The 14,463-nt window shown below is 44.3% G+C and overlaps 2 protein-coding genes across 2 annotated transcripts in view; one reads left to right on the forward strand and one right to left on the reverse strand.

The window, feature by feature from the left end:
• The window catches only part of LOC138202794 (choline-phosphate cytidylyltransferase A-like), an 8,936-nt gene extending 1,426 nt beyond the window's left edge, over positions 1-7,510 (reverse strand). Inside the window, 11 exon segments of the mRNA XM_069157058.1 lie at positions 1-352; positions 354-436; positions 1,333-1,521; positions 2,128-2,270; positions 2,802-2,880; positions 3,101-3,166; positions 3,168-3,253; positions 3,508-3,624; positions 3,767-3,866; positions 4,193-4,306; positions 7,247-7,510. The exon segment at positions 1-352 is cut by the window's left edge and continues 1,426 nt beyond it. Coding sequence (XP_069013159.1) covers positions 196-352; positions 354-436; positions 1,333-1,521; positions 2,128-2,270; positions 2,802-2,880; positions 3,101-3,166; positions 3,168-3,253; positions 3,508-3,624; positions 3,767-3,866; positions 4,193-4,306 — 1,134 coding nt within the window. The 5' untranslated portion in view covers positions 7,247-7,510 and the 3' untranslated portion in view covers positions 1-195.
• On the forward strand, positions 7,071-14,106 carry LOC138203230 (uncharacterized). The gene is made up of 5 exons (XM_069157981.1): positions 7,071-7,122; positions 12,426-12,461; positions 12,760-12,804; positions 13,018-13,166; positions 13,258-14,106. The coding sequence occupies exons 1-5, from the start codon at positions 7,071-7,073 to the stop codon at positions 13,921-13,923; spliced, it is 948 nt and encodes a 315-aa protein (XP_069014082.1). The 3' UTR covers positions 13,924-14,106.
• Positions 14,107-14,463: the final 357 nt, after the last annotated feature.

Consider the following 14,463-nt stretch of genomic DNA (forward strand, 5'->3'; position numbering starts at 1 on the left):
GAAAGAAAGAAAAAAGATTAAAAAAAAAAAAAAAAAAAAAGGTCGTTTGTGGAGAACCTGGGTGTTTTACAGTTAACACTGAAATGCTAAACATCAAAAGAAAAACTCGAACCGGGGGGGGGCTCGATGAAAAGCGCGCCACCCGGCAGCTCTGCCGGCCGACTGGGACCCGACGGCGAGACCCCCTTCAGCCGTCTAGTTTTCGTCCTCCTCGTCCTCCTCCTCCTCGTCCTCGTCGTCGTCCTCGCTGATGAGGTAGCCGCGGGCCTTGCTGTGGTGCGGCGGGGGGGAGGGAGGCGGGGACGTCTTGGAGAAGAAGGGGAGGCGGAAGGTGGGGGAGGGGGGAGCGCTCCTCGCGGGTGGGGCTGCTGTTGGGGCTCTGCCGGGGGCTGATGGCCTGCAGCATGCGGCCTTTCCCTTCCTTCAGCATGTGCTTCTGCGGAGGAGAGACAGAAACCGGGAGACCACGTCGGTCCCATCAGCTGATGATCAAAAACCGTCACGTGGAAGGAGGAGACATGAAAAGACAAAAAAAACAAACACCTGCGCTGTGCTCATGTGTACAACTATTTTCAGAGAGTCATGTGACTGTATAACTTTTCTACCAACGGAGTTAAAAGGAAGCTTTGATCGTTTTCAGCCTGGACCTTTTTTTTTTTTTTTTTTTTTCTCACCAGGGGGTCTTCAACAATCTTTCAGGCCAAGGACCCCCCCCAAACTGATAGAGAGATGGAGCAGGGACCCCCTACTATATATATATATATATCGCATAAAATAGTGTTTTATATGAAACTGGAGGAGCGCAGGAGGCTTGGAGGGACATGTCCAGGCTCGTCTCGCGCTGCGAGTGAACCGGTGTCCAGCTTGAGAGAGCTGCTGCCGTGTCGCTGAATGTGCGCATTTCTGACCGAAAGATCGAATCTTCTGCCTCCATTCATCCATCCGCTACAACATGTTGGATTCATGTTAATGTGTATTTAAAGACGTTTCAATTTGTGGAGAAAAAAAAAAAAAAAAAATTAAAATTTGACGGACCCCCCCCCCCCCCCACCCCCCCGGGTTTCATTTTACGACTGCTTTTCTTTCACATACGTCGACAGCTTGGAATCTCAAGCGAGACGCCGTCCGGCCCTCTGCGGGCGTCGCCGTGTCGAGACGATGGAGCGGTTTTCATGCTTTGTTCATTTACAGACGAGTGGAAGTGACGGCACCTCTGACGCGTCCTTGATTTTAAAGCCTCCCTTCCCACTGCGGCGCGTCTCCTCGGCTCTCGTTCGACCCTCCCCGATTAAACGCGGCTTACGGACCAAACAAGAGTCGGGGAGTCCTCACCAGCGCTCCCTCGGGCCCGAACATCTGCAAGAAGTTGCCGATGAACTCCCTGGACTTCTCCTCCCATTTCTGGATGAGGTCGATGCTCTTCTCCTCCACCTTCTGCACGAACTCTTTGCTCTTCTCCTCCACGTCGCGTACCTTCCTCTTCACCTTGTCCACGCGCTCCTGCAGGTGGTACTTCTTCTCCTGATAGCGGGACACGAGGACAGCAGGGGGGGGGACATTACAAATACCAGCTTAGGAGGTCTGTAACTGTCGCGCACCCACACGCGCACACACGCGCACACACGCACACACACACACACACACACGCACACACACACACACACACGCACACACACACACACAGGGCTTTTCCACTGCAGTGGGGGGAGAGGGATCCACTACAAATGTTTCCACTGCACCACAGAGAGGGAGAGTAGCTGTGTGCTCCTGTGAGGCTGCAGCAGGAATCTATGGCATCATTATTTTCTACAGTACGGAGCAGCTGAAGCAGGCCGACCTGGACGAGACGAAAAACCCTGTCACACAGTCTCTGTCTGTCTCAGTCTCTCTCTGTCTGTCTCTCTGTGTCTCTCTCTCTCTCTCTCTGTCTCTCTTTCTGTTTGTGTCTCTCTTTCTCTCTCTCTGTCTGTCTCTCTCTCTCTCTCTCTCTGTCTGTCTCTCTCGCTCTGTCTCTCTCTCTCTCTCTCTCTGTGTCTCTCTCTCTGTCTGTCTCTCTCTCTTGTCTCTCTGTCTCTCTCTTGTCTCTCTGTCTCTCTGTGTGAGACACTCCAGAGGTCCGTTTCCTACATTGATGAAGCTGACGTTGAGTTCCTTGGCCGTGTATCCTCTCTGCAGGTTGCGTCTGACGTAGACATCGTAGTCGCGGACGATGCGAGTGATGATGTCGGAGGTGGAGATGCCCTCGGTCCGCTGGGTGGGAGCGAACATACCTGAGAAACACAGACGGGGTCAAAAGGGGGACGACGAGCAGGTAAGACTAATTTGGTTTAATTTTTTTTTTGTTTGGGACGTTGTGTCGTGTCCCCGATGCTGCAACAGCTGTCTTCCATGTGACATGGTGCACGGGAAGACACAACCAACTCTCACTTTAAGTACCAATGACACCTGTCAATTCAGTCATATGAAATCAGCAAACAAATATCTATTCATCAATCTGAGGATCAGTCTTTGTGCTTCAGCTGAGGGAAAATTCTTTTGAAGAAAAAAAAATGCACAAATTAATATGGACCGCTGGTACATTGCTATCCTCTGAGGCAATATGAAATCACAAAGACTGTATTATTCAGGATTGATTTCCTTATTACAAAAAGAAGCTCAGTATTTTGGACCCTCAGATAGGTTTTTAATTCAAGCATGCGACACAGTGCTGCATAAGTAAGGAAATAAGAAGCAGCAGCACATCCTGAGCTGTATCTTCTGGTTACTTACTCACCACCTCTCTCGGTTACTTTGTCACTCACCAGCTTCTTTAATGTGCTTGTACACGTCATCGCTGCCCGCTGAGGAGTACGGGATGTCGTCATGGGCAACAAAGTCAATCTGGAGAGATCGTTACAACAAGATTCATATCCGCAAATTGCACAAAAACATGAATACACCAAAAAAAAAAAAAAAAAAAAACAGCAGGGGGCGGTGGCTGCCCTACTCCTGCTCTTGCATTCTTTAGCTAACAATTTATCAACAGTTTGCCTCTCAGTTTAAGATTTCTCTGTTTCTCTGTTCGGCTGTTATCTGGAGTGTTTCTGCGTCATCCACTCACGCGATGTCTCGTCAGAAACTCTGGCGTTAACGTCCAGGGAGCGTTCCGCACCACTTCATCCACGTAAGCGGCAGTGACTGATGGCATCGTATCGCTCGTCCTCGTTCATCACGGTGAAGCCCTTGTATTTGTGGGTCAGGTCGTCACTGCACACTGTGAGCGGGGAGGGATATTTACAGAAATTATGATTCAAGGTGGCCAAACCGTTGAGCACGCCGAAGAGGAGGCTGTGAAGCAGTGGGCAGCGGTTTCATAGCTTCACCCGAGACCAAAAGGTCAGGAAGCAAAAACGTGTCTTTTATTGCGGCCGTTTCACATTTTTAGGAGGAGGACAGTCAGGGGCAGGACGTGACAGACACGCAAAGTAGCAAACAAACCACAGGGAGACACAAGAGACTCCCACTTACCTCCGACAATGAGGTGTGTATTCGGGAAGAGGCATTTGGCCTGCATGAGGGCTCTCGCGTGACCCGAGTGGAAAACGTCAAAGATACCATCTGCGTAGACTCGTACCGGTCTGTCGGCTGGACGGGGAGAGACGAGAACAAATTAACAAATGTGTTAAAACGGCGGGGGGGGGGGGGGGGGGGGGGGGGTACAAAGAAAAAGGAGAGAGTGAAAAAGATTGTCGAAGTCTGCTGGGAGATTGAAAAGATTCAGACTCACGCGGCGTTCCCCTCTTGGCCTCCTCCATGCTGACTCGCTCGTAGGGTTTAGCATTAACTGGCACCAGCTCATCTGCGTAAGGCGCGGGGTGCTTCAATCCCTAAAGCGAGCGTATCGAGATGGCGTGAGTGATGAATTAAGTTTTTATTCTCACAAAAATGTTTGCTGTCCACCACACTGAATCCCTTTTTCTTCTCTATTTGGACACAATGGCATCTTGTCTCTGGGATTATGCAACAACCTTTCCCGGACTATTGCAGAATAAACCGACGTGACGATCAAGGGTGCTACGGCTTGTGGGTGATCTGATGAAATCTGAAATATTTGGAAACTTTATTGCTCTTGGCGCTGGCGTGCAGAGTATATATCACCGAACCTACGGGAACCGCTGGACAAACACGTCGCCAGCTGACACAGCTGACTCACCACGGTACATCTGAGGATTTTCCCAAGTCTTTCACCCTCCTCGGCCTCCCCTTTGGAGCCGTCTCTTCTTCTCTTCCTGGACAGCAGCAGCCCGCTAGAGCTCTGGGCCTCCATCTGGGGAAAAGACCGAGACAAACGTCACAAAAGGCCACAATACTTCACACACACACACACACACACACTGCTTTGCGATGTGCCCTGGTAGGAGTACAGGAGTACAGATGCAGCTTTACACGGTGCCTTGTGGCGGCCTTCTGGATATGAGCTTTATGTTACATAATTATTCTATACTTACAGTACAGCATACTCAGCACAGACAGGCTGTAAATCTAGACAGTTGTGGGCTTATGGCAGATGATATATACCAGGTCAACCTTGACCCAGTAACAGAGACCCCAGCTTCGACTCAAAGAACCACCAGGACACCTTGGATTTAAAAAAAAGTGAAAAGCTCTCACTGACCTACAAATAAAGGTCAGCTGAAAGGATAATAAGCAAACACCACCTGTTCCAACAGAAAACGGAGAACGAACCCTCTCCTGCTTTCAACTTGTGATGCCTGCTCTGCTGGTTTTCCAAAGATAAACGCTGACTGAGATCAAGTTAACGTCACATTTGGCAACAGGACATCCCGTCCTGTTTCAACCAGAGTCAGCACGCCGCCACAAGTGGGCGTTCTATCATATTAGATGATGATTGACTTCGGCTGACTGCGTTATGCACATGACAGCCAGCTGGATGTCTTTCCACAACCTGGCAGCACACCCTTGCATAGTTAAAGGAAACTATAAAGCAATACAAAAATCACTTCTTTCAATTCAGCCAGCATAGCTGTAGTAGATACCCTGATGTGCAGCTGAAAATAATTAAGTCATACACATGACTGCCTACTCTGACTGCTGATTATTTTCGCACTTTATCTTGGATCTTTTTTGTATATAAAACATCAGAAGACTTTCCAAATCACAATTTCCCCATCACCCAAGGTGAATTTGTTTATGTAGCTCCTACGGAGCCATAAAATGTGGAAAAATTGTTGCTTTAAAAATTATGCAAATAAGAAATCGATGATCAGAATGGCTGCATAATAATTTTCAGTAGATAAAAATCAACCATGCAGAAGCAAAATGTTGACGAGTCTAAGTTTAGTGTTTTGGTGGAGTCTATAATTGTCCTGTGTATCCCAGTAAAACAGGACCGGCTTAAGATGAAAAAAAAACAAATTTTAAACAGAGTTTGAGACACCTTCAAGGATCCCATCCACAGTGATTGTGTGACATGCACCCGGTCTTGTCAGACTACAGCGAAACAAAAAGGAAACCGGCATAGACCTCCTATCACAAGGGGCTCCTGTGTTGTGGTGTCCTGCCCCATTCCACACATTCCATCGCAACACAAAACAAATGAAGGTTATGAAAGGGAGAGTTCGTTGTTACGAAACGGTCACTGATTTAACATTGACTGGACTTCTGCTGCAGCACGAAAGTGTGACTCTGCACAATGAGCGAAGGACGTGGCCGTCCAGTCCACGTCCCTGGTGGCGACAGCTACCTGACCCAACACTGGGCGCTTGCACAAGCTGGCGGCCCCCTGCCCCTTTCTCTTGGCAGCAGCAGCAGCTGAGCCTGGGAAGGCCTGCAGGGCTCACACACACACACACACACACACACACACACACACACACACACACACACACACACAGCGAAGATTTACACGAACAGCACATGTCTGCACTGAAACTGGCTGCTATAATAAGAAAGCACAAAAGGACAGTGCCAAGTCTTGTTTGACAAGATGCACTGCAACAGGTTCGTGACAGAGCCTGTAACCTCATTTAGTATAACAATGCCTCTCAAAGAAACCAACAAGGGAATTGCTCATGAATACAACTTACAGTGGCTACCACTATTTAGGCTTATACCATTTTTTTTTTAACACCGATTTATCTGTTAATTACTGTTTTTGTTCATCGTCACTCATGAATATTAGACAAAGTGAAAAAGGCCCATCGCAACGTCCAAGAACTGTCTTCAAATAACTTGTTTTGTCCTGCCAACAATCCAAAACTTCAAGATATTCAAGTTTCAATTAGATCGAATGACAATAAGCAGCAAATCCTCACAACATGGAACCAGAGATTACAGTGTTGTCGCTAAGATTGCGGAAAGTATTCAGTGTGGTATTTTTTTTTGGGGGGGGGGGGGCTGCCCCAAGAAAATGTTATATTTTCCCAAATAAAAATATGCAATTTCACATAATTTTTTGATCATTACAATTAACATGTCTGTGTACAACTTTCCCCCCCACATTTTTTTTTTTAAAAAAACAATCGAGACCAGATTCAATAATAAACAAGTAACAGCCAGAAGTCCACTGGGGAACAAATACAAGTATTAGACCTCGGATTGAAACCGAGGTAGTGCAAACAGCTTGCCCTGCCTTGTTCGGGAAAACCCTTGAATATATGACTGTGTGCTTCACAAATAACTCCAATGACTAATCAATGACTGAAATGGTAACGTCCATTTTCTACTGGCTGATTAGTTTCAGCTCGAGATATGTATATATATATGTATATATATATATATATATATATGTATATATACTTCAAGTGAACTGTAGTTGGGAGGAAAAGACTGTGTGGACACGCAGATCCATCGAAAACGTACGTCCTCCTGTCCCGGCCCCTCCGATGGACCCCTGACCACACATTGAGAACCACGGGGGGGGGGGGGGTTCATGTCACACAATGTTCCCAAAGACTAGTTTCCCCCACGGAGCTTCAAAAGTCCCAAAGACAAACGTTATAGAAACGCACAAAGATGTGCCAAAAGTGAGCGCGGCTCAACTCGGACCTCCGACCGGTGTCCAGAACAAGATGACCGAGGAGGAGCTGGTTGTGCTGGGGACGCTGGTTGTGCAGCTGATCCGTACAACAACAACAAAAAAAACCTGTCTCAAATCAAATAAATCCTTTTAACCAATTCGCCGACGCCCCTGGTTTCGCGACACCAGCTACCGTTAGCTCGCTGCTTTAAGTTTGTGCCGACTTACCGTTCACTCTTTTGTTTTTTTTTGTCCGGATTGCTGCTTTGCAGCGGAGTGGGCGGCTTCCTCCTCTCGCACCGCGCAGCGGGGTCGCCGGCGAGCTGACGCTGCTCAGGGGCGCCGTCGGCTGGCTAGCAGGCTAAAAGCAGGCTCGCTGTCAAGTCGGCTTGGCTCCTCGGCTAACTTTAGCCGTTAGCTCGTCGATTAGCTGACACCGGTGACAACAGCAAGGACGAATAACGCGGCGCGTCCGACGGGGGGGGGGGGGGGGGGGGGGGGGGCCCTCCGGTGGACCTGCTGCGTTACCGGCGAGGGGAAGGAAAAACAAAACAAACCCGCCACTACGAGGAGGACAGCGAAACTTATCAGCAATGACAGCCTGTACTACAACGCTGACAGGTCAACATCACAGGAACTACAAAACTTCCGACATCCTTAAAGGAACTGACACACCGAGCCAGACGTTTCCGGGTTTGTTTTGTTGTGCTGCCTCCTGCTGGACAGACTTGGATATGACAGCAGGACCCGTCCGGAAAACGATCTGCGCTTTCTGCAGATGTATGACATGCAACGCGGATGTGAATAATCCACATCTCACATACAGACTATAATACAGTAATTTGCAGTTAAATGGGACTATAAACTGTATTTATTTTTTTATTTTATTTTATTTATTTTATTAGGGCCCGAGCAGCTATTATTTTTCAAGGAATTATTCTCGTTCCTTGTTATTATTATTCTTACGTGAAGTGCTTTGCCTTTTTGGAGGCTTTATCATATTCAAAAACTCATAAAAGTAGATACACATATTGTCTCCCGGAGAAAAATTTCGTATTCTAGTGGAGTCGTGAGTGGGCGTGGCCAAATGGCTCGAGGGCGCCCCCTACAGAGATGCCCCGGCGGCCACATTTACCTAAATTCACTAAATCCGGTGGACACGTGTATCACACCTGGACGCACAAAAAAGTTACATCGCACCTTTACGTCAACTCCACAAGAAGTCCACCATTTTGAATTTAGTCGCCATTTTGGGCGATTCTTACGCGTTGTACTTTGTCGAACTTGTCCTAGAGATTTTGTCGCACCGACTTGAATTTAGTTTCTATGGATTGTTAACATGTTTGAGATTAAATCTTATCAAAAGAATTCGTTTTCGTCGACGCGTGTGCCCGTAAAGAGGCGGCCATTTTGAGGGCCTCGCCGAGAAACTACAAGTTGCTTTAAATCTTGTGTATGTGGACCGACCTCCTCCAAACATCAAGTCGGGTCACAATAACATAAACGTGTAGTTGATGATATATGGAGACATTCCTTCGACTTTGTCAATGGGCGTCGCCGTGACAAAGCGGCAAAGCTTGATGTCTCTCCGTGACACAGGAAGTTTATGTTTAAGGTCAAGGGATGCTTGAAACCTCACGCGTGATGAGACATACATCTGACGTGTTTTGCGAGTGGGCGTGGCCAAACGGCTCGCCAGCGCCCCCTAAAGTGCAGCTCCGGCACCTAGTTTCACCTACGTGTGTGTGTGTGTGTGTGTGTGTGTGTGTGTGTGTGTGTGTGTGTGTGTATTTATTCATTGCTCTTAATTTTTTTCAAACATAATTATTTTTATCTTATTTTATGTATATGCATTTGTAAATTTGTTCTTATTGTGTGCACATTTTTGCGTTTCTACGCTGCTGTGATGACTACATTTCCCCACTGTGGGATTAATAAAGTCGAAGTCTAATATTTGTTTGCTTAAGTGTGAGTAAAGATGTCACAGCACTTTGTTTTCTCATGGTTTCATGTTTATTTCTGTTATTCACTACATGGGCTGTTTTGCTGTGGAAAGAAATGTAGTAAGGCCCGTTTCTTAAGTTAGCATAGCATTATCGCAGTATAAAAACAATCCCAGTAAACTATAGCAGACTCAAAATCCAAAATACCAGGACCCTGAAACTGAAGCAGCTAAATGAAATACAGATATCATTAATGTTCTATCATTTACACCTGTGCTTTTACATGCTGCGACAGTACTTTCTGTACTTTAACGTTGACCTTGATTTCACCACATTATGTCGAAGTTATTTATTGCACACATCATTTTCAACAATGTGACTCCTTACAGGATTAATGTGAGTAATATTGATACAAGTGTGTTCATCGGAATTTGAATAAGTACTGGATGAAGCAACTTTAATCTGATCAAAGTGGAGTTTGTAGTTGTCATGTGGCTTTGGTTTAATAAAGGCTGACATCGTGGTATTAGTGCTTGTCTGGATCTATGCAGGATTAACTGATAGCCTGCCCTGCTGTGCTAATATAATTAGATGAGATGAGGCAACATTATGCTTTGTACTGTATGCAGTCCTGCTTTGGCAACTAGATCTTAACTGTAATCTTTTGCTGTATGTGGGCTGAGTAAGGGTGGACTCTGTGAGTTGCCAATAGAAGATCAAATTCGATTTTGTCCAACAACAGAAACATTCTATCCAAATATCTCCAGTGCTACATGATAGCAGTGACTTTGCATATATACCATTTGTAGCATGAGAATCAGAATGACAACGAAGCTGCCCTCAAAGTAAGAGAGCATATTCCTGCTGTAAAATAACACAGAGGTGCCATCGTTTTAGAATGAAGGGTGCAGAGCTGAAAACAATCCTCTGGAGCTGATCTTTCTGGTGTCCTGCAGAGAGCTCCAGGACCAGCTGTAATTTCACCTAAAGATCAGAGGATGACACGTTATGATAATTGACACCCTGATGGTGGTGGTAAAGTTGTGCAACAAAGCGTCTCCACATTTGCAGTAATGTAACTATTTCATAGTTTTCATTTCAAGTTTGACTTTAGATAAAAACAAGAGTTAAAAAAACAAGAGTTAAAAAAAACAAGAGTTAAATGTAACAGACAATAAGTTTGGGTGTTGGGTAATCCATTTTTTAAAGCCTTGGACTTTTGCTAAACATATATATTTTTTTATAATTTAAAGAATAAATAAATAGTCTATCAATATTTCAAGAACACCTCTTTTGTATGGCACTGTTCTACCCTCGTGTTCAGGGTGTATATCTGAGGGCTAAATTCATTGTTTTGTAAATTATAGAGTATTGCTGCAATATACACTTGAACAAGCCTACAACATGATGAAAATGTCAGATTCCTGACTTTTTTTTTTTCTCCCCAAAATCACACCTTCTGTAAAACCGATTGATGTATTTTTTTGAGGCTGTTTGTCTCTGTGCTCAGGCGAAATAAATGTATATCATTTCAGTGAAACACATACCCTTACCCTTCTATTTTTGTCATGTGCACAGAGCAATTACAGTATGATGTTCACCATTAGCCACCTGGCAGGACCCCTCAGACTGCCTGGCTCCTTCGTGCAGCTCTTTGATCGCAGCCTCACCTGCTGGTTAGAGGGGAAGAATTTGCTCCACTGCTTGAAATGGCAAACAGGCTCTGAGCAAAATGAAAATTGAGCAAAGTTTAAACAGAAAGCGGGAAAGTTGCAATGAGGCAAATAATAATCAATTGAAAAAAATTAATATTTGCCTGTACATGGCACATACACACAAACATAATAGATGATGTACCCTCGGTCAAACGGCTATTTTACAGATGCCTAAAGGAGTACAGTGAAGCTAGCAGTCTGTGAAATAAAGCTCTGTGGTCGTCACACTCGTCTATCTTTTCTACCATTTTCACAGTTCATCACCATCACTAATCCTTAATGCAACGTGTTCAAAGTTGTAGGAATGCGTGGTAGATTTAATAATATGGGCTTTCGCACAGGCTTCATCACACTACACTGTAAATCTCTTGTTTCTCACGTAATCCCACATTAGTGTGTTGATCTGACAGCACTTGAGCTTTCAAATTGGATGTATTTTATTAGGAAAATTAGTCATGATGTTATTTTCGTCTCTAACAAAACTAAGAGAATAAGACACAGGAAATAACTTAAATGAATTGTATTCTCAACCTTTGTCAAAATATCTTTAAAACGTATCGGTTGATGTGTGTTCAATCTGTTCTCTCAGAAATATTTGTTTTAAGGTGACTTTTTGAGGTCACTAAACAACATCTCCCAGCATGTGTTACATTGACTTTGCACTTGGACAAGTTAGCCCATAATTCCTGCATATTTCTTGGGGACTTAAACAGTAATTAACTCAGCTCCCCCTCTGTTTTTTGACTGGCCAGGACCAGAGTTAAAAGGACATATCCAGCTGTTTTGAGGGAAAGGGTCAATTTTTACCTGCCAGGTATGTTTTGTCAAGACTTAATCTACAGTAGCCAGGTGCATGCCACTATAGTTTGCATATTTGGTTCAGAAAAATCTGTTTAGCAGCCATACATTTAAGAAATCTTTTTAATTGTAAGCATTAACTTTGCCTTGAGTGATTGGGGAAAACCGGTCTGAATGAGCCCAACAGTAACAACCAAGAAACTGGACTGCCTGAGCACCCAGTGGGTGCCCTACTGTTGCACGACTGTTTCTTGTGGCTTTTCAAGGAGACACATTTTGTTTGAAGTTGGTCTTTTACTGCTGGTTCACACTCAGTGTACTAATGAGCTCTTCCACATGTAGAGAAAAATACATGAGGGGTGGGGTCGGGCCTAGTTGCAGTTCACTGGCCAATGGAAAGGCTCCAATATTGATAGCAGTAGTCAGGAACAGTTATGGTGAGCTGCAGATGAGATGAGAACTGGGGAGGTGCAACAGCAGGTGAGCAGGGTCAGTTTGCTTTTTTTACTCTATGACAAGTAAAGCTGTTCAAATAAGGACAATTTACTTGCTTTTTATTGTTTATTTTAAATTTGTAATTCTACTGGAATCAAACAAAAAATAAAAATATTTGTGCCAGATTCTCTGTTTAAAAAGTGATTTGAAAATGTAGCACAAGGATGATTGGGAAATTAAAAAAAAAAATAGGTCCTCTAGTATAACAGAAAGAACCTACACGGTCCAGCAGGGACTTCACAACAAACTAAAATGTATGCTGCAATTTTCTAATAGGATTTTAAAGGAATATTACTGACTGTTTTTTCCCAAAACTTTGTTGTTTTTCAGAGTGTAACACTATTGCATGTACCTTTGTTATTTGTTTTGTGTTTTCAGTATACAATGTCTATTTGTCTATTGAGCATTTGTGAAAAAATTTATCTGAATGTGTTTGTGTTATTTGTGCAATTTCAGATCACAAGGATGATTTCCCAGGTGTCCCTGTCGAGGGTACTTTGCTGCTTGCTATTAATAGCAGGTGCGTCTGATAAAATGCATTATACTATTTATCATCTATCTTTATTAAAGAGTTGCCACTAACTGCATGTGAACTGATCACATAAAACAAGAAAACATCAGTTCTATTTGTTATTACTGGATGCTGAATGTGTGGTGGCATAAAGTCTTGATAACACTGTTCACACAGCCATAATTATAATTTATATTGTAGCTGCTGTGTAATACTATGCAGAGTACAGTCTTATGTTGTTTGAGCTGTATGTCTATTCTACCCTCTGTCTCCCTCCAGGTTTGCTTGAAGCAACATCTCTGGTGAGAGTGAAGAATCCAGAAGGTATTTGGATATGGATACATTTCAATTTGTCAAGGAGATAGTAAAATAAAAAATAATTGATATTATATTTGGTTATAATTTTTTAAATATTAAATTGATATTTAGATTATATTTCTACATATCATTTCTCTAACACAATGTACTTCTCAATTGGGATTCTAAATTAAGTAGTTCTTTTTTCCGTAACATCCCTGCTTGTCTGTTTCTCTGCAGGACTTCCAGTCAGCATCGACTCTGCTCAAGCACATGACTTCTTGACCAATTCTCGACCAAAGAGGAACATCGACCCAAAATGGTACAAAGGCAAACCTGACTTTCAGTCCTACTACCGCTTCTACAACAGCATTGGGCACATTGAAGGAGTAAGTTGAGCAAAGGTAAAATATTTTGTCTTACATATGTGGCATTCAGTTAAAAGTTCCTCTCTGGTGTGTCTCTGGTTTTCTCCATCAGCTCTACGAGATTGACAGGATCAGGATGCTGTATCAGCAGATGCGTCAATTGGAGCTGATCTACGGCCCAGACGCCTCCAGTTACCAAAATGCCATGGGTGTGCTGACCACTACTGCAGCCCCAACGACTACCACCCAGCCTCCTCCAGCTCCGGCACCAGACCCTCTGGACATTGCTCAGAAGGTCTATCTGTGTAACCCCAAGGACCCGCTGTGCAAACCTCAGATCGTCTACATGCCAACAGGGGCCGTCCCAGTACTGTGTGACCTGACACACAACCCCGTCTGCAGGCCCAAAACAGAGGAGGAGGAAATAAAAGCTGCTGCTCTGCCCAAACCACCTGCTCCCCCTCCTGCTCCCAAAAAGGCTGACCGACCTCCCCCTCCTCCCGCCATCACTACCAAAGGCACGGAGTACGACTGTGACCCATACTGGGACCCAGACTGCCTCATCGACCACCCTCCCCGCCCTATCCAAGACACAGCTGCCTCAGAGGAACACGCTGAGGAGAAAGTGAAGAAAGAGGAAGTAGCAAAGGCTGAGGAAAGTGTGCCAGAAGCAGCAGACAACGAGAAGCCCGCCGACCCTTACTTTGACCCCTACGATTTCAAACGTGACTTTGATGACCCCTTGTGTTATGCTGACCCAGCTCCTGAACCTCAGTAAAAATAAAGTGCTTAAGTATAGCCTCCTGTGCAGGGCAAGACTACAAGATTAAACAAGACCATGACAGTAAAATTAGAATCTGTCAAATAACGTTTTGCAGGATCGACAAGTATGACAAACAATAAACCGGATTATGCCTTTTACTGTCCTCGTGGATAAGCGATACACACAATAAACTTTTGTCTGGAATAAATACAATAAAACATAATAAAAAAAACTATCTGACAAATGTAATCTGTGAATCATTGTGCATTTCTGTTATTCTGTGACATTAACTTGTTTGAAAACATAAAAGGAAATGCGCTTCATTCCCTGCCACCGTTTAATTCTTTTCTTGTATTTTCACATTTGTTTGCAAAACAGTTTTTCTTAAAATACATATGATTCGTGGATCAGGTATGATATAACGTTTTATTGGGAAACCTGTCTATTTACAGCAACTTCAATCTGCCTGGCTCATATTAAAATACTAATACATCAGCAATGGTCATCCAGCACTAACACAATACATATCCATTCATTGGACTCTGTCATTCAGTA

The sequence above is a fragment of the Embiotoca jacksoni genome, unplaced genomic scaffold (assembly GCF_022577435.1).
Source record: "Embiotoca jacksoni isolate LCO1_2020_lvr unplaced genomic scaffold, fEmbJac1.0.p SCAF_22, whole genome shotgun sequence".
Classification (NCBI taxonomy): Eukaryota; Metazoa; Chordata; class Actinopteri; family Embiotocidae; genus Embiotoca; species Embiotoca jacksoni.